The 19,825-nt window shown below is 46.8% G+C and overlaps 1 protein-coding gene across 1 annotated transcript in view; it reads left to right on the forward strand.

The window, feature by feature from the left end:
- LOC134346919 (chloride channel protein ClC-Ka-like) overlaps positions 1-19,825 on the forward strand; it is a 122,548-nt gene that overhangs the window by 57,902 nt on the left and 44,821 nt on the right. The window contains exons 11-14 of the mRNA XM_063048770.1: positions 4,751-4,930; positions 7,531-7,600; positions 16,136-16,246; positions 18,952-19,165. Coding sequence (XP_062904840.1) covers positions 4,751-4,930; positions 7,531-7,600; positions 16,136-16,246; positions 18,952-19,165 — 575 coding nt within the window. The remainder of the gene's footprint in view (positions 1-4,750; positions 4,931-7,530; positions 7,601-16,135; positions 16,247-18,951; positions 19,166-19,825) is intronic.

The raw sequence follows: 19,825 nt of genomic DNA on the forward strand, positions 1-19,825 counted from the left end.
AACTTCCTCATTTTATTTGGGTGCAGGGGAGGAGGATTTGGGAGGGGATCAAAAATGTTCCATTTTTGTTTGTTTTTTGTGCAGGGAGCAGGGATTTGGGGGTTCATGGTCCTGCTGCCATTTGTTTCTTTCTTGGTTTCTGGCCTATCTGGAGAAGAAGAATTTCAGAGTTGTATACTTTGATAATAAATGAACCTTTGAACTTCTATAGAAGTTTGCTAAGGTTTTTGCTGACATGTCAAATCTCCGCAGACTCCTGCCTGTGCCTTCTTTGCAATTATATTTACGTAATGGGTCCAGGACAGGTCCTCTGAGATAGTGACACCCTGGAATATAAATTTACTCATCCTCTCTACCTCTGATCCTTTGACTACTGACTCCTGGAACTCTTTTTCCCTCTCCTGAAGTCTACCATCAGTTCCTTGGTCTTATTATCATTGAGTGAGAGGTTGTTATTACACCACTCAGCCAAGTTTTCAATCTCCCTCCTGTTTGCTGATTCATCACCACCATCAACGGAGCTGTAGTGGAGCGTGTATCAAGCTTCAAATTCCTTGGTGTCCACATTTACAAGGATCTCACCTGGTCCCTGAACTCCTCCATCCTGGGCAAAAAGGCACAACAGCACCCTTATTTCCTGCGGAGCATCAAGAAAGCTCACCTCTGTCCCAGGATACTGACGGACTTTTACCACTGTACCACTGAGAGCATACTCACCAACTGTATCTCAGTGTGGTATGGCAATTGTCCCACATCAGACTGCAAAGCACTCCAGCAAGTGGTGAAAACTGCCCAGAGGATTATCAGCACCCAATTGCCCACCATTGAGAACATCTACCATAAATGCTGCATGGGCAGGGTGAAAAGCATTATCAAGGATGCATCTCACCCTAACCATGGACTTTTTACTCTCCTCCCACCCGGTAGGCACTACAGGAGCCTCCGCTCCCGCACCAGCAGGCACAGGAACAGCTTCTTCCCTGAGGCTGTGACACTGCTGAACCTCACATCACAATGCTAAGCAGTATTGCACTCATATTGTACTGTCTCAGTACTTTTATATTTGTGTGCTGTAGCACTTACTTTTTATTCACAGTTATTTTGTAAATAACACTATTCTTTGCATTTCTGGTCAGATGCTAACTGCATTTCATTGGCTTCGTATCTGTACTCGGCACAATGACAATAAAGTTGAATCTAATCTAATCTAATCTAAACCTTTGATACGGCCGACAACAGTAGCGCCATCAGCAAACTTGTATCTGGTGTTGGAGCTGCACTTAGCCACACAGTCATAGGTGTAAAACTAGTAGAGCAGGGGGCTAAGCACACATCCCTGTGGTGCATCTATGCTGATGGAGATTGTGGAGGAGATGATTTTGCCAATCTGACCAAATGGGGTCCAATTGCACAAGGGGATACTGAGGCCCATGTTTTGGTGTTTACTGATTAATTTTGAATAGCAGAGTGGATTCAAAGAGCTGAATGATTGGTACATTGCATTTGCAATTGGCTTGTTGAGAAGGAACCCCTCCCTTCCACCCAGAGTAACTGAAGGCAATCAAGTCCAGTTCTTAACCTAATCGCCCATTTACTTCATAGAACATAGGACTAAAAACAGCACAGTACGATACTTCAGTCCATGATGTGGTGAAAATCTTTTAACCTACTCCAAGGTCAATCTAACCCTTCCTCCAACATAGCCATCTACTTTTCTATCATCCATGTGCCTATCTAAGAGTTTCTTAAATATCCCTAATGTATCTGCCTCTACCACCATCCTTCAGGCTGTTCCACGTACCCACCACTCCCTGTATAAAAAAAAGTTATCTCTGACATCCCTTCTGTACTTTCCCCCAATTATCTTAAAAGTATTACCCATTTCCATCCTGGGAAAAAGTCTCTGGCTGTCCACTTGATCTGTGCCTCTTATCATCTTGTACTCCTCTATCAAGTCACCTCTCATCCTCTTTCACTCCAAAAAGTAAAGTTCTAGCTCACTCAACCTTTCCTCATAACTCATGCTCTCTGATCCAGACAGCATCCTGGTAAATCTCAGCACCCTCCCTAAAGCTTCCATATCCTTCCTGTAATGAGGCGAGCAGAACTCAACACAATATTCCAAGTGTGGTCTAACTCTTTTTCTATTATATATAGAGTTGCAACATTACTTTGCATTTCCAGAACTCAACTTTGTGACTAATGAAGGCCAAAACACCACATGGCTTCTTAACAGGATTGAATTCAGTCATTTCAGAGGGTAGGTAAGAGGAAGGGACCATCATTTAGTGATGTCACTGGATAATCACACTTAGGCATGCAACATACTACAACCCCACTTTATGGACATTTCTTTTATATAGGACGACAACCAATTAAATGTAGGGACTGCTTCAATAAATTGGTGATGCTGGAAGCTTGCTCACGTTGTGCGGTTCTTTCTTCATAACCACCATGACCGCAATGTTGCCCTCTCAAGCATCACTGGGGTCACAGTGGGTATGGAGAAATACTATTTCATAATAGTAAATGTTCCTGTCTCTAGCCCGAGACAGACTTGAATCTATAGGAATCTTTATCAAGCTAGATACAGGAATATCCTTTGGAAAAAGTTCCTGAGACCATAACTTACTTCCTCACAAATGGCAAAGGAGGCCATTTGGCCCTTGAAGTCGATGCCAGCCATCAGAAGATCTTATACCCTTCATCTCCCCCCCCCCAATTTGTTTCTCTGGAAGCCATTGCCTGTCAATCAATCCCAATTCTCCTGTTGACCCCCCCCCCATATGCAAGGTAATTTACAATAGCCAATTAACCTACCAACTAGCTAACTATAACCTGGACCCACAATAGGTCTACAGTATGTGCAATCTCAATGGCTCTCCACACAGGCTTAGATCACCTGGGCAATGCAAAAACCTATGTCAAGATGCTGTTCATTGACTATAGCTCAGCGCTTAACACTGTAATTCCCACAATCCGGATTGATAAATTACAGAACTTGGGTCTCTGTACCTCCCTCTGCAAGTGGATACCACAATCTGTGTAGATTGGTAATAATATCTCCTCTTCACTGACAATCAACGGGCGCACCTCAGGGAAGTGTGTGCTTAGCCCACTGCTCTACTCTCTCTAAACACATGACTGTGTGTCTAGGCATAGCTCAAATACTACCTATAAATTTGCTGATGATACAACCATTGTTAGTCGAATCTCGATGGAGACAGGAGTGGGATATTACAACTAGTTGAGTAGTGTCACAGTAATAAACTTGCACTCAACGTCAATAAGACCAAAGAGCTGATTGTGGACGTCAGAAAAGGCAAGATGAGGGAACACGAACCAATCCTCATAAAAGGATCGGAAGCGGAGAGAGTGAGCAATTTCAAGTTCCGGGATGTCAATATCTCTGAGGATCTAACCTGGTCCCAACATATTGATGCAGCTATAAAGAAGGCATGACAGAAGCTATATTTCATCAAGAGTTTGAAGAGATTTGATTTGTTACCTAAAACACTTGAAAACTTCGGCAGATGTAACATGGAGTGCATTCTGACTGGCTGCCTCACCATCAGGTATTGTGGCGGGGGGGGGGGAGCGGAAATACTGCACAGGATCGAAACAAGCTGCAGAGAGTGGTAAACTTAGTCAGCTCCATCACGGGTACTGGCCTCCGTAATATCCCAGGAATCTTCAAGGAGCAGAGCTCAGAAAAGCAGTGCCATCATTAAGGACCCCCATCACCCAGGGCATGCCCTCTTCTCATTGCTACCATCAGGAGGAGGTACAGAAGCCTGAAGACACACACTCAATGATCCAGGAACAACTTCTTCCCCTCTGCCATCTGATTTCTGAGTGGACATTGAACCCTTGATCACTACCTAGTAACTGTTTTTATTCCTGTTTCTGCACTGCTTATTTAGCTTGACGATGTATTTATATACCGCTGATATTAAACCTGTTTCTGATTCTGATTCTTTGATATGTGGGAGGAAATCAGCGCTCATGAGGGAAACCCAAGCGGACGCAGATGGACGGATGGACGGACAGACACACACGCACACATTGGGATTGAACTGGGTTTGACAGAGCTGTGAGATACCAGCACTACTTGCAGCCCATGATATATTATACAGTATATACACATATATACAGCTTGGGTGCTGAAGACTTTTGCACAGTACTGTATTTGTCAAAGTGGAGCGGAGAGCCAGTTTGTAAGTCTGGCAGGAGCAAAGGATGTTGGGAGTGGTGAAGGTGCAGTGCTCCCTCAGGGAGGAGTGTGGGACAGGTGGCAGAGAAGGTGTGCCAGAGATGGGGGGGGGGCCACGGGTTGGTTGGTGTAGGTACAGATACACCCAGTCCTTAGACACGAAGAAAGGTCATCCGATTCCAATTAGTTTATTGATCATTACAGAATGTCTCTCTGGTGCTTCCTGCTCCTTCCCCTCTCCCTTCCTCTTTACCCTACTGTGATTCCTCTCTCCCTCCCCGCTTCCCACTCTCAGTCCGCAACAGAGACCCCTATCAGAATCAGGTTTATCATCACTTGCATATGTCATGAAATTTATATTTTTTGTGGCCACAGTACAGTGCAATACATACAATTGCCACAGTACTGTGCAAAAGTCTTAGGCACCCGAGCAATATATATGTGCCTGAGACTTTTTCACAGTCCTGTAGGTACAAGCAGATTCATGCCCAGCTGTGGTAATGTGTCAGTTTTAAGCCCAAATGTTTTCGGCTTCAGCTGTCCATGAAGGAACACCTGGAAACGTTCTTCGACAACCGAACGTGGGGCTCCGATGAGCAGAGGTTCCTGAACAGCAGCAGCCAGCCTCCCTTCCCCACCTACGACGCCAAGTGGCTTCAATGGACCCACCCCAGGTTGTCCTCTCTGGAAATGTTGACCTTCTTCATAATACTCAAGGTAAGCCCCTACACTTCTATTAACATCATTGGATCACAGAAATCCACAGCATGGCAGGTGCTAACTGGCCCATTGTAGAACACAGAACAGTGAAGCACCAGAGCCAGCCCCTTTAACCCACAATGTCTGTGCTGAACACAAAGCCAAATTAAACTAAATCCCTTCTGCCTTCACTCAACTTCACTCGACCCTTCATTGACATGTTCCCACAACCTATGAACTCACTTTCTCAATATCCATTGCTTATTTATTTTTTATTATTTCTTTCTTGTTGCCTCTGCACAGCTTTCTGTCTTTGCTGACTGAAACCCCAATTTGGTGTGGTCTTCCATTGATTCTGTCATGGTTATTATTCTATGGAATTATTCAGTATGCCCACAAGGGAATGAACCTCAGGGTTGTATATGGTGATAGATATGTACTTCTATAATAAATTTACTTTAACCTTTGAATTTTGAACTTTGACCCTGCTCCCTCCATCTCTGCATGTTGATGTGCCTGTCTGACAGCCTCCTAAATGCCTCTGTTGTATCTGCCACCACCACCTTCCTTGGCAATCCAATTCAGGCATCCATGGCTCTGTAAAAAACCTTGACCTACACATCTTCTTTACATTTATCAGATCTCCCTCCAGGCTCTTCTGCTCCAGAGCAAACAGTCCATGTTTGTCCAGACTCTCCTTATAACACATACTCTCTAATCCAGGCAACATCCTGGTGAACCTCTTCAGCACGCTCTCCAAAGCCTCCTTGCCCTCTGTTGATTGGGGTGGACCATGGATATTGCATCATAGCAATCTATGTAATACACAAGCCTGGGTAGTACAATATGGAGAGCAAGTTGTGCCCATGTAGCAAGCTCCTCCTCTCCACACAGCTGAGGAAACCAAAGGAACGGCAGAGACCAATACAGTTTGGCACCAGCAGCATCTCAGGAGTTGCCAATCAATGTTGAACTCAACAGAGGATTTTTCCTCGGGGTTTAGTCCCAAAGCCTCCCCCATGAGTGGATATAGCTGCAAAACAATGCAAGTTTGAGATCAGAGCCTTCCTTCTCCTAGATGAGCTGCCAGCCATGGCCAACGGGCCCCATCTACTCAAAGCAACTGATTTTAAGGCACCAGTAACCCACCTTTGCCCCTTCTTTTGTCAATAGAAACAGTTTCTCTGGGCTTAGTAGCCAAGCCAAACATGAAGATCAGGAGTTATCTCCCTTTGCCCGCACCTTGGTGAGTTCTGAGCCCACTGAGACATCACCCACGCCCTCCACTCACACATACTAAGTGAGAGGGTGCATAAGTAGTTAGATAGGCAGGGTTTGATCAAGGATAGTCAACATGGCTTTTTGCATAGTAAGTCATGTCTAACCAGTCTTATAGATCTTTTCAAGGTGATCACCAAGAAGATTGATGAAGGAAAGAGAGTGAACATTGACTAGATGGACTTCAGCAAGGCTTTTGAATAAGTCCTGCATGGGAGGCTGGTCCAGAAGGTTCAGGCACTCGGCATTCAGGAGGAAGTAGTAAATTGGATCCAATATTAGCTTAACAGAAGAATTCAGAGAGTAGGTGGTATCTCTGACAGGAGACCTATGACTAGTGGTACACCGCAGGGATCGGTGTTGGATCCTTTGTTGTTTATCATCTATATTAAAGAATTGGATTGTAACATGGTAAGCAGGATCAGCAAATTTGTGATGACAGCAAGATTGGGAGTGTAGTGGACTGCGGGAAGGACTAACAAAGCTTGCAGCAGGATCTAGACCAGCTGGGAAGATGCGCTGAAACATAGCACGTGGAATTTAATGGAGACAAGTGTGAGATTTTACACTTTGGGAGGACAAACCGGGGTAGGATTTACATGGTCAGAGGCAGAGCACTGAGGAGTGAAGTGGAACAGAGGGATCTGTGAATACGTTGGTGAGGGTCAATTTAGTATATTTTATATGCAGCATTTCTGGACATCTGCTTACAGGAAAGATAGCAATAAATTTGAGAGAGTGCAGAGAAAATTTGCAAGGATATAGCCTGGAATTTAGGACCAGAGTTATAGGGGAAGGTTGAACAGGTTATGATTTTATTCCCAGGATTGCAGGGGAATGAGGGGAGGCCTCATAGAGGTATACAAAATTATGAGGGGTACAGAAAGGGTGAATGCATGCAGGTTTTTCTCCCTCAGGTTGGGTGAGACTAAAACTAGGGGTCATAGGTTTAGGGTGAAAGGTGAAATATTTAAGGGGAACCTGAGGGGAAATGTCTTCAGTCAAAGAGAGGTGGGAGTCTGGAAGGAGCTGCAAGCAAAAGTGGTAGATAAGTGCTCAAGGAGAACTTTGGAGGAGAGGAGTTTGGATGGATATGATCTGGAGGCAGGTAGAAGCGACTAGGCAGATCATGTCTGCATGGACTATATGGGCTGAAGAGCCTGTTTCTGTGCAACATGATTCTATGACTGCTTAGCTGTGCTGCTGGGATCTGAACTTGTGTCTCCCACTCAGAAGCTTCAGTCCAATATCATGGCATCTCCCCTACCATCTCACAACAGAACCACAGCAGACTGGGAATCTGATACAAGCTGCCCTTGACCTTTCTTTTCTCACCCTAGTTCTTCATGCTATTGCTGGCCACGACAATGGTGCTTCCCGCTGGTTATTTCCTGCCTGTGTTTGTTTACGGTGAGTTCTGCAGAGGCACTGCTGAGACCCAACTCCCAGCACCAAGGGTAAATATTTCAATGTCATTCAAACCCAGCAGTTAACACAGAACAGAAAATTCAGACAGTCGGGAATGGCCAATTAACAACAGACTTCTCTTGGAAATTGTGTTCAGGTGCTATTGTCAAATTCAAAGTATTGAGCTCTGTAGCAAACTACATTCTGTTTGCTCTTACTGGACAGTGTAAAGGGACCTTTACTTTATGGGAGTGTGTGTTGGGACGGTGCAGAGAGAGCTTCACTCAGTATCTGACCCTGGGAGTATGTGATGGGACAGTGTAGAGGGAGCTTCATTCTGTGTCTGACCCTGAGAGTGAGAGATGGGACAGTGTAGAGGGAGCTTCACTCTGTGTCTGACCCTGGGAGTGTGTGATGGGACAGTGTAGAGGGAGCTTCACTCTGTGTCTGACCCTGGGAGTGTGTGATGGGACAGTGTAGAGGGAGCTTCACTCTGTGTCTGACCCTGAGAGTGTGTGATGGGACAGTGTAGAGGGAGCTTTACTCCGTGTTTAACCCACTTTTCTGTCTTTATTTTTATTCAGTATTGAGACTGCTTTTTAAACTTTTATAATAGGTCATTTTGTGTGTTTTTGTTTTTTTCTATAACCTCCCCCCACCCTAATGAGTTCTTCTTGTCCATGCAGGGCACTGGAGAGCATTGAGCTCTGAGGGTTTTAGAGCACCTGAAATGGTTAATTGTTGTTTAATGAGAGTTGTTAATTGTTTTTCTTGAGTGACTTGCTCTTTGTAAAGTGGTCTCCTGGTGTCTTCTGTATAAACTTATTAACTTTATTTTGATTGGCTCTGGGATTCCATGTTACTCGTATTATTTAAGTGGATGCCTGATTAGCTCTAGACACGGGGTCCTAGTTTTGAGAATGTTATATCTCACGATGTCACTCTGTGGACCCACCAATGTTCTTTGGAATTATTGTGAGTAAGCTCTCACTGCCATCTCTACATTGGAACTTGATCTTCCTCCATACCTGGGTTCCAATATTGTCCCTGCACATCATGACACCACTGCACTGAATGCCCAAATATCAGGGAGCAGGACTGAAAAATCCATGCCTTCAGACCCTCAGGCTGATTCTGGAGATGAGGGGTTTAGTCTATAAAAGGACACTGAGTCACCTGGGACTGTACTGACTGGAACTCAGAAGAATGAGAGATCTGCGAGGAACATATAAAGTTATGAGAAATAAATAAGATAGAGACTAATAGGATAGAGGGAAAAGTTGTTTTCACTGGTAGGTGAGCCTAAAACTAGGGGAATTGGCTTAGTGTTTCAGAGGAGTAGAATTAGAATGGAGATGAGGAGAAACTGCTTTTCCCAGAGAGCAGTGAACCTGTAGAATTCTCTGCCCAAGGGATCAGTAGAGGCCTCCTCATTAAACATATTTAAGGCATAGTTAGATTTTTGCTTAGCAGGGGAACTTCAGTTCAAGATGGTGCTGATGAATCTCAGAGACTTCTGGCTAGAGCCCAATGAAATAGGAAAACATCTGAATACTTTGTTAATCACTCTTTTTCTGGCAAACTATCATCATAACCCATAGGCCTATAACTTCCCTTTGGACATGAAGGCAATGGAGGCAATTCCATGTGGCAGAACTGAGGCGAGGTGAGGCAGCGGGCCATAGCTGAGAGCAAGGAAGTTCGGAGGTTCAATTGATTTAAGCACCGGGCCAAATTAGAAAGGTCAGGTACAGGCTGAATCGAGGTGGTGGGGGATCCAGGCCTCAGAGAGTATCAAAGTGACTGAACCCGATGATTGGATGACGATTTAAGCACCGGGTCACATTGAAAAGGTCAAGGAGTCGGGACCCGAGGTGAGGGATGGGCCGGTTCAGCTCGCTGCTCCGCAAAGTTTACTTGGCTCTGCGCTGAATTACGGGTCTCAGACTCTCTTTGTGGACTTCAGCTCAGAACGCTATTTACTTGCAGTTATCGTTTGCATGATTTTTTTTTGCTGCAATTTGTGGCATTTGACAGTGTTTTTTTTAATGGGTTATTTTGGTTTCTCTGTTTTGTGGCTGCCTGTTAGGAGACAAACCTCGAGGTTGTATCACGTACGCATACTTTGATAATAAAGGCAGACGGATGGAGCAAAGTCCATCGCCAGATCAGTTATAATCTTATTCAGTGACAGAACAGGCTCGATGGGCCAAATGGCCTGCCCCGGCTCCTATTTCTTTTCTTCTTATAACTGGAACGTGGACTCCTCCCGGTGCAGAAATGGCAGGTGGTATGGGTGTCCATGAACCAACTTAAAGATCTGTTGCGTCACATTGCTCTGTCCAGTGCTGTCCACCCCAGATCCTGATGTAAAGGCAGGGAAGAGTCCAGTGCAGAGAGACCTCCACAGGGAACGTGTAATGTGTCTGGAATGCAGGCATGGGTATTGGAATTGGTTTATCATTGTTGCATGTACTGTGATACAGTGAAAAGTTTGCACACTGTAGAAATCAGATCGTTACACAGTGCATTGAGGTAGAACAAGGTAAGGCTATCACAATGCAGAATAAAGTGTAACAGCTGTAGAGAAAGTGCAGTGCAGGTGAACAGTAAGGAACAAGATCATAATAAGGTAAATTGTGAGGTCAGGAGTCCATCTTATCATTCAAGAGTTGGATAACCATGAGAACCGAGCTGTCTTTGAGCCTGATGGTACGTGCTTTCAGGCTTTTGTATCTTCTGCCCGATGGTGGGGGGGGGAGACGAGAAAATGTCCGGGATGGGTGAGGGTCTTTAATTTTGCTAGCTTCTTCACTGAGGCAGCGAGGTGTGTAGACAGAGTCCACGGAGGGCTGGATTTGTGTCCACAATTCTCTGCAGTTTCTTGTGATAATGGGCAGGGCAGTTGCTGTTCCGGGCTGTTGTATAGCCTGACAGAACGCTTTCTATGGTGCATCAATAAAAATTTGGTACGAGTCGACGGGGACATGACAAATTTCTTTAGCCTATTGAGGAAGTAGAGGCATAGGTGAGTTCTCTTGACTCTGACGTCAACATGGTTGGAACAGGATGCTCTAAGTTCATTCTTAGGAACTCGAAGCTCTCAGCACCATTGATATAGACAGAAGAGAGTGCACCACCAATCCCTTTTTCTGACCAGCACTTTTCTTTTGCTAACATTGAGGTAAAGGTCATTGTCATGACACCATGTCACGAGGATCTCTACCTCCTTCCTGTATTCTGACTCATCATTATTTTAGATAGGACCCATATCTCCTGCAGTGCACCTGGAGTATTGTGTGCAGTTTTGGTCTCCAAATTTGAGGAAGGACATCCTTGCTATTGAGGGAGTGCAGCATAGGTTCACAAGGTTAATTCCCAGGATGGCGGGACTGTCATATGTCAAAAGATTGGAGCGACTGGGCTTGTATACGCTGGAATTTAGAAGGCTGAGAGGGAATGTTATTGAAACATATAAGATTATTAAGGGATTGGACACGCTGGAGGCAGGAAGCATGTTCCAGCTGATGGGTGAGTCCAGAACCAGAGGCCACAGTTTGAGAATAAGGGGTAGGCCATTTAGAATGGAGTTGAGGAAAAACTTTTTCACCCAGAGAGTGGTGGATGTATGGAATGCTCTGCCCCAGAAGGCTGTGGAGGCCAAGTCTCTGGATGCTTTCAAGAAAGAGATGGATAGAGCTCTTAAAGATAGTGGAATCAAAAGGTTATGGGGATAAGGCAGGAACTGGATACTGATTGTGGATGATTAGCCATGATCACAGTGAATGGCGGTGCTGGCTCGAAGGGCCGAATGGCCCACTCCTGCACCTACTGGCTATATCACTTGCAAACATTTAGATCAGGAGTTCCCAGCCTGGTGGCCAGGGACCCCTTGCTTAGTGGTATTGGTCCATGGCATTAAAAAAAGTTTGAGAACCCCTGATTTAGAATGGAGCCAGAACGGAATCTGACCACACAGTCATTATCGAGCAGAAGGACAAGGGGCTGGAGAGTGCACATGAGCGCCCATACAGGAAACGCCTCTGCACGGCGTGCCAATGACACTGAGGCCGTTCCTGGGAGATGATCTACGTTGTGTGAGACTGGTTTCGGTGGAGGGGTTTTGGGGCCTGGGTCCGATGAGTAATTCCAGCCAGGTAACTTTCAGCCCTGCCTAGACCGCCTCTCCCCCCCCCACCCCGCCCAGCCCAACACGACAGCCATTGTGACAGGATGTCCAGAGATTTTGGCCACGGGCCCTCATGCCTCTGCCATCTGATCTGTCCCTTCATCCGTCCAGCCAGAGCACATCCCTCAAAAGATGGGGGTATGGGGGTTCACTCTGAATGGAGGTGACTGTGTCCCAGTGTCTGAAAAGGGCAGGCAACTCCTGCAGAGCAGCGCGGCTGATGCTCGCCATTGGGAGCTGCGTGTCATTCAGCCCCTGCTGGAAGGAAATACAGCCAGTAAATTAAATTGGTAAATTGGTTTACTATTTTCACATGTATCAAGGCACAGGGAAAAACATTGTTTTGCATGCCACCCATACAGGTCATTTCAGCACATCAATGCTTTGAGGTAGTACAAGGGAAAACAAGATCACAATGTTAAAAGGTTAGTTTTGTTTGTCACACATACAACCAAACATACAGTGAAATGTGTCCATTACTTTAGATCAAACCAAACAGGATTGCACCACATACAGTATACATGCCCTCCATCAGTCTGGGTCAACCATCAATGTTGAATCCTATCTGTCTAGATACACAAGCCAGGGCAGTACAATATGGAGAGCAAGCTGTTGCCCATGTAGCAAGCTCCCACTCTCCACACAGCTGATGAACCCAAAGGAACAGCAGAGACCGATACAGTTTGGCACCAGCAGCATCGCAGGAATTTCCAGTCAGTGTTGAACTCAACGTAGGACTGTCTTAGGAACCTCCAGTCTGGATATTTCCATCAGGGCTTACTCCCGAAGTCTTCCCCATGAGTGGGTATAGCCGCAAGGCAGCGGAGGTTTGAGATCAGAGTTTTCCTTCTCCTAGATGAGCTGTCAACTCACAGCTGATGAGCGTGACTGGTTTTATGGCACCAGTAATCTGCCTTTGCCCCTTCTCCTGTCAGTGGAAACAGTTCCGCCAGGCTTAGTAGCTAAGCCTCACATAAAGGTCAGGAGTTGGACTTGGTTGTCAGAGGCTATTTGAGACGCACACCATTGGGAGCATTTAATAGGTAGTGGGAGCTTATCCCCATTATCACCCCCAGCTATAACAATCTTAAGAAACCAATGGTGTCAACATAGCATGCTCACAACTCACTACCTCTAACCCATATGACTTTGGAATGAGAGAGGACACCCACATGGTCACAGGGAGAAAATGCAAACTCCTTAAAGACAGCAGTGGGAATTGAACCTGGCACTGTAATCTTGTTGCACCATTACAGAGAAAGTGCAGTACAGGCAGATAATAAGGTGCAATGAGGAAGATTGAGAGGTCAAGAGTCCATTTTATCTGGAAGAATGCTCTACATACAGGTATCTCTGAGGAGTCTTCAGGTGGTTAGTCACCACCAGGGTTCAGACATTCACCAGTGATAGACATCCTCCTCAGTCAGGAGACTCCGAGCTGGGGCAGGGACCCAAGTGCGTCAGCTCACCCAGAGGAGAAACCCACTGTTTCTTCTGGAACCTGACACCAAGGGCTAAAGAGACCCACATGTGCCAAGCATGGAGGTGACAGGTTGTTCCTGACCATTAGTTGGTTTCTGTGAGAAAGCACTCACACCAGTCCTGCCCAGCACCCCAGCCGGGTGGTAACTCACACCAGTCCTGCCCAGCGCCCCAGCCGGGTGGTAACTCACACCAGTCCTGCCCAGCGCCCCAGCCGGGTGGTAACTCACACCAGTCCTGCCCAGCACCCCAGCCAGGTGGTGACTCACACCAGTCCCTCCCAGCGCCTCCAGCTCCTACTCAGTTTGCCGGCCAGTCTTCCTCAGTGGGGCTTGGGTGAACTCCCAGATACAATGGGTACATGATTCTCCACGCAAACAAGCTCATCCGTGCCAGCAGGGAGTCTGCTCGCCGCTGACCTACCAGAAGTCAGGAACATTTCTCCCTGTCGATCCATGCTGACACTCACAAATCTTCTGCAGATCGACAGGATCTGTGACCATGAGGAGCACCTCACTGGCCACTCACCAAACCTACACAGAGCCAGACCGGTCAGTCTCCTCTGGCAAAGGCAGAAGATCCAGTCACAAATGCAGCGACTCCCCAGAAAGGATCCACACCGTCAAGCATCTCCTGGTTGAGGGAGAGAATATTGACTGACATACCAGCCTTCTGCGGAAGGTGACCAGATCTTGCACCTAATGTTGTCCTGACAGGACCAGCCCAGGGCTGTGTGAGACTACTCAGGATGGATCTGAAGGGCCAGCATGCAGTGCAGATACAGTACTGTGCAAAAGTCTCAGGTACATATATGGCTAGGGTATCACCGCCTCAGTATAGTGGGTACCTGCCAACATAATCAAAGACATTACCCACCCCAGACATTCTTCTCTTCTCCTCTCTCCCATCGGGCAGAAGATACAAAAGCTCAAAAGCACATACCATCAGGCTCAAGGACAGCTTCTGGTCTGCTGTCTTAAATGGACCCCATGTACGACAAGATGGACTCCTGACCTCACAATCTGCCTTGTTATGATCTTGTACTGTATTTAAAAAGGATCTAGTGCTTTCCTGGCATATAGGATGAATAAACCCTTCTCGGGCTTCCAGCCAGGTACAGGTATTGATTTTAATTAACTTTTCGATGACAAATTCTGCCATCTTCATCAGTGGTTACCCGGAGAAACTGGCAGTAGCAGAACATTGCATCCGCAATGGCCATAGCGTTGACTTCAATGGCACAAAACGACAGTCCTGCGCCAATGGCTTTTGGGACCGCCTGGTAAAGGAAGCCATGGAAATAAAATCAGAGGAAATTTTAACGAAGACGAAGATCTCGCTGTAAGTAAGAACTGGAATACAATTGTAAACAAGGTGGGACAGTGGAAACTGATTGGATGAAGACTAGCTAATCAGGGGACGGGATGACAAAGGTATAAATACCACCAGACTAGACATGCCCAGGCATAATCCCTGATGAGGATGGCAAAGTCTGTCATCGAAACGTCGATTAAAATCAATACCTCTACCTGACTGGAAGTCCAAGAAGAGTTTATTCTTTGTTTACCTACACTGCATTTTTAGGGGTGGTATGGTAGCATAGATCCTCTACGGCTCTGAAACCTGGAAAACAACAATGAAGACACTGCAAAAACTGGTTGCCTTTTATCAGTCAGTGCCTGAGAAGGATTCTAAACATCAGATGGATGACAGAGTAACCAAACAGACACTGTGGGAAAGCGCCAACCAGGAATTCATAGAAATACAAATACGCAAACAGAAATGGAGGTGGATTGGCCACACCTTGAGGAAGCCAACCAAAAGCATCACCAGGCAGGCATTAAAATGCAATCCCCAAGGAAAGAGGGAAAAGGAATGCCCAAAGAACACATGGAGGAGACATGTTGAGGACGAAATGGGGATACTCCTGGTCTACTCTCGGGAGGCTAGCTTAGAACTGAGGACGATGGAGATGGGAGGTCACCAATGGCCTAAGCTCCACTGGAAGCTAAGGGCCAAGAAGGAAAAAGAATGGTAGCATAGCGGTTATAATAACACTTTACAATGCCCTTGGCCAGCGTTCACTTGTCACTGCTGTCTGTAAGGAGATTTAATGGTCTCCCCATAACTGTGTGGGTGACCTCTGGTTTCCTCATACATTCCAGGAAGTAGGGGTTAGGGTTAGTAAATTGTAGGCATTGTACGTTGGAAGCATGTTGATGCTTGCAAGCTGCCCCCAGCACAACCTCAGACTGTGTTGGTCATTGATGCAAACGACACATTTCAAAGTTCAAAGTACATTTATTATTATTATACAACCTTAAGATTTGTCTCCTTACAGGCAGCTCCAAAGCAAGAAACCCAAAGGAACCCAGTTTAAAAAAAGGACCAACACCCAATGCGCAGAGAATGAGAAAACAGCACACAAATCATGCAGACAGTAAAAGCAAGCAACAGCATTCCAAACCGAGTTGAGTCCACAGCAGCTGGAGTAGGCCCATAACCTCAACCTCAGTTCATCACTTAGCAGGGCAAATCGCCCCAAAACTCGATTTCACTCTATGTTTCAATGTTTTGATGTCCTTTCTTGTACCTGTTACACTTTATTCTGTAATGGCTCCCTAATATGATAAATTGGATTCTTGATGTACCTCATTTTGACCTTGCACCTTCTTGTCTACCTGCACTGCACCTTCTCTGTATTCTGCATTATGATAGCTTTACCTTGTTCTACCTCAATGCACTGTGTAATGATTTGATCTATGAACAGTTTGCAAGACAAGCTCCAGTTCCCTGGCCTGGGGCTGGAGACTGGCTGTAATCGCATTAAGTTACCGAATCTCCTGAAAGGCTCTCCCTTTTCACAGGTGCAGGACTTGGGCGGCTGTATGGGGAAATAATGGCAAAGATCTTTCCAGAAGGAATCATATCAGAAGGAATTCAGATCAAAATCACTCCTTCGGGATATGCACTGGCGGGTGAGCAACCCTCTTTGTGTCAGAGTTGGAGGAGAATTTCAGAATCAGGTTTATTATCACTGGCATATGGTGAAACTTGTTGTTTTGCAGCAGCGTTATAATGCAATCCTTAAACACAAGAGATTCTGCAGATGCTGGAAATCCAGAGCAACACACACAAAATGCTGGAGGAACTCAGCAGGCCAGGCAGCATCTATGGAAAGGAAAAAAGAGTCGGTGTTTCAGGCTAAGACCCCTTCATCAGGACTGGAAAAGAAGGGAGGAGCAGCCAGAATAAAAAGGTGGGGAGGGGAAGGAGGGTAAATTAGGTGAGACAAGGTGAGGGGGGAAGTAGGTGGATGGGAGAGGGAGAATGAAGTGAGAATCTGGGAAGTGATAGGTGGAAATGTCATACAGGGGACTCTGGAAGCGGACCCAAATGCAAAACACAGACACTGAAGTACTAAGAACCGGACTATAACCGTAAGAATGCTAGGGAAGTCGGGAAGCAAGGATTGAACAGAGGGAAATCCAGGAGAGAGCAAAGCATAGTGGGAAGAAACGCAGCTGGACACGGACACAGGCCCTGGACGAGACTAGGACTCAGGGCCTGGGCTAGGGCCTGGGCAAGAAACACGGGACCCGGACGAGGAACTAGGAACAAGGAGCTTGGACTAGGAACTCGGAACTCCGGAACCAGAGCCTGGACAAGGACCCAGAACCTGGGCCTTGGTTGGGACTCAGAACCCGGGTCTCAACTCGGAACCGGAACCCAGGTCTAGGCTAGGACTCGGAACAAGGATCTTAGCAAGGACAGGATGTGGTTATAGGACAGTACAAGGAATCTCCAGCACTGGGCTGGGTGAGGAACTCCTGGGCTGGGCAAGGCACCAGAACTGGATGAGGACACAAAGCTCAGACTTGGACAGGGCTGGAACACAACACCTGGACTAGGTCTTGGAACACAAGAACACAGAGCCTTGGACTGAAGCACAGGAAAACAGAGTCAGGACCCCTCTTTGGGAACAGGACATAGGGCCAGGACTCGCACACGGAACACAGAGCCAGGACCCCTCCTTGGGAACTGACATAGGGCCAGGGCTCTTCTTTGACACGGACGCTAAACACGGGAACACAAAGAGACAGTTCCAAACTCAACAATAGATAGCTCTTTATCGTGGTGTGGCAAGGCTCCAGTCTCACTCTGGCGGTTGAACTAGACGGCGATACATGCGAGGACGCAGACCAGGTTGCAGGCAAGGTAGCAGGCGAAGGTAACAGATGAAGATTACAGATGAAGGTTAGTGCCAAAATAACTGTTGAGATAAACTGCCAAAGTAACTGCCGGGGATTCAGAAGGGAGGAGAGAGGGGGTGAGAGAGAGAAAGAGAGAGAACAGTCCAGCACTCAACGATAGAATTTCCTTATCTTGGCGCGACAAGGCTCCAGTCTCACTCTGGCGGGTCTCTAATGCCAAACTTCCTGGAAAGAGTTCTGTAGCCGAGCCTCTGGGTGTGGGTACTGACGGGGACTGAGACGAGGAATGATGAGGTTTCTGACGGGGATTCGGAAGGGAACAACCCAGCAAAAGAAGCTGAATCCTGAAGCTATTTATGTAGCCAGCCCAAAACGAGAATCAGGCGTCTCAATCAAGGCACCCAACGGAACAGGGGAAAACAGGAAACCCCAGAATAAGGATCAACAGACCTGACTGTGAACCGGAATGCGGACTTCACGGACCGGACCATGGCAGGAAAAGGTAAAGGACTGAAGAAGAAGGAATTTGATAGGAGAAGAGAGGGAAGGAGGAAGGGATCCAGATGTAGGCATTAGGCAGGTGAGGAGAAGAGAAGAGGTGAGAGGGGAGCCAGAATGAGGAATGGAAAAAACAGAGGAGAGGGGAGGATAGAAATTACCGGAAATTGATGGTGATTCCCTTTTTATATTGGCTTTGTCTTCTCTTGTCAGCCACGGTTGCATCATCCTGCCTTTAGAATATTTGTTCTTCTTTGGGATGTGTCTATTCAGCGCCTTCCGAATTGCTCCCAGAAACTCCATCCATTGTTGCTCTGTCATCATCCTTGCCAGTGTCCCCTTCCATCCATTTTGGACAGCTCCCCTCTCATGCCTCCATAATTCCCTTTACCCCACTGTTAGACTGAGACGTCTAGCTTTATCTTTTGCTGCTCAAATGCAAATTGCATCATTCTCAAATTAAATATTGGTTATATTTAAGGCAGAAGTTGCCATTCTTGATTCGTCAGGGCATTAAGGGTTACGGGGGAAGGTGGGAGATTGAGGCTGAGAGGGAAAATGGATCAACCATGATGAAATGCTGGAGCAGACTCGATGGGCCAAATGGCCTGACTCTGCTGCTATATTTTATGGTCTCGTTGTGTTATTCCTTCCAACCTGAGAGTAGAGGAGGCCATAGATGTCAGAATGGGAATCATTTTAGTTTCTCTAAATTCCAGTCTTTCTCTCCCTCCCTCTCCCCTTTCCCCTCTTCCCCTCTCTCTCCCCCCTTACCTTACCTCTTCCTTTCATTCCTTCTTCCTCTGTCACTCACCATTCCTACCACCCTGCAACCCTTCCTCCCCTGCTCCACTTCTCCCCTGCTCCTCGTCCTTCCTCCCTCTTCTTCTCTCCCTTTCCCTCCTTCTCCCTCTCTCCCCTACATCCACCCTCTCTTTCTACCGCCTTCCATCCCGCTCTCTCTCCTGCAGGGGCTGCTGCCTATTCCGGAGCTGTCACCCACACCATCTCGACTGCCGTGCTGGTCTTCGAGTTGACGGGCCAGATGTCCCACATCCTGCCGGTGCTCATCGCTGTCCTGGTGGCCAACGCCATCAGCCAGCGCTGCCAGCCCTCCTTCTTTGACGGGATTGTCATTGTGAAGAAGCTACCTTACCTGCCCAAGCTGACTGTGGGCAAGAGTGGGTGAGACATGGAGGGAGCGCGTTCTGAGGGGAGGGGGGGGTGAGGCTGGAAGTATCATCTGCCCCAGCCCTCTCGTCCCCCTCTCGTCCTTTGATTCTAAAGGTCGGGGGGACAGGGTTGGAGCTATGAACCTCCACCTCTGGTCTGGAACTGGTGGGCAGTGCTGAGAGAGTGCTGCCCTGCCAGGGTGTATCCTCCCAGGTGAGATGTTACCCTGTCGCAGCTTGGATCCAATCCACACTATTTCACCGTGATCTCGGATAATATTTATCCTCCCCTCCCCAATCCCCCAATCAATATTGGGCAGTTCCTGTTTGTGGGATCGGGCTATGCACTCATTGCTTGCTGCGTTGCCTGTGTTATAATACTGTCTGCTCTTCATAGAGGTGGTTCTCTCCTCACTAAACTTCATCAGATAGCCAAGGTTGTGGAAGGCTGATGTTAATGGAAGTATTTCCGCTTACGTGTGAAACTCTCCACTCCGTGTGAGTGCGAACAACAGTATGTGTAGTCAAGTGCCACGTGTGATCCAGTTGTGTGTATGTGTGATCCTGTGTGTGTTTAAAGGTTCATTTTATTGTCAAAGTATGCATGTACAATACAATTCTGATATTCGTCTTCTCCAGATAGCCGTGAAATACCGACCACCCCCCGACAGAG

This window comes from Mobula hypostoma, chromosome 5 (genome assembly GCF_963921235.1).
Source record: "Mobula hypostoma chromosome 5, sMobHyp1.1, whole genome shotgun sequence".
In the NCBI taxonomy this organism is placed as follows: Eukaryota; Metazoa; Chordata; class Chondrichthyes; order Myliobatiformes; family Myliobatidae; genus Mobula; species Mobula hypostoma.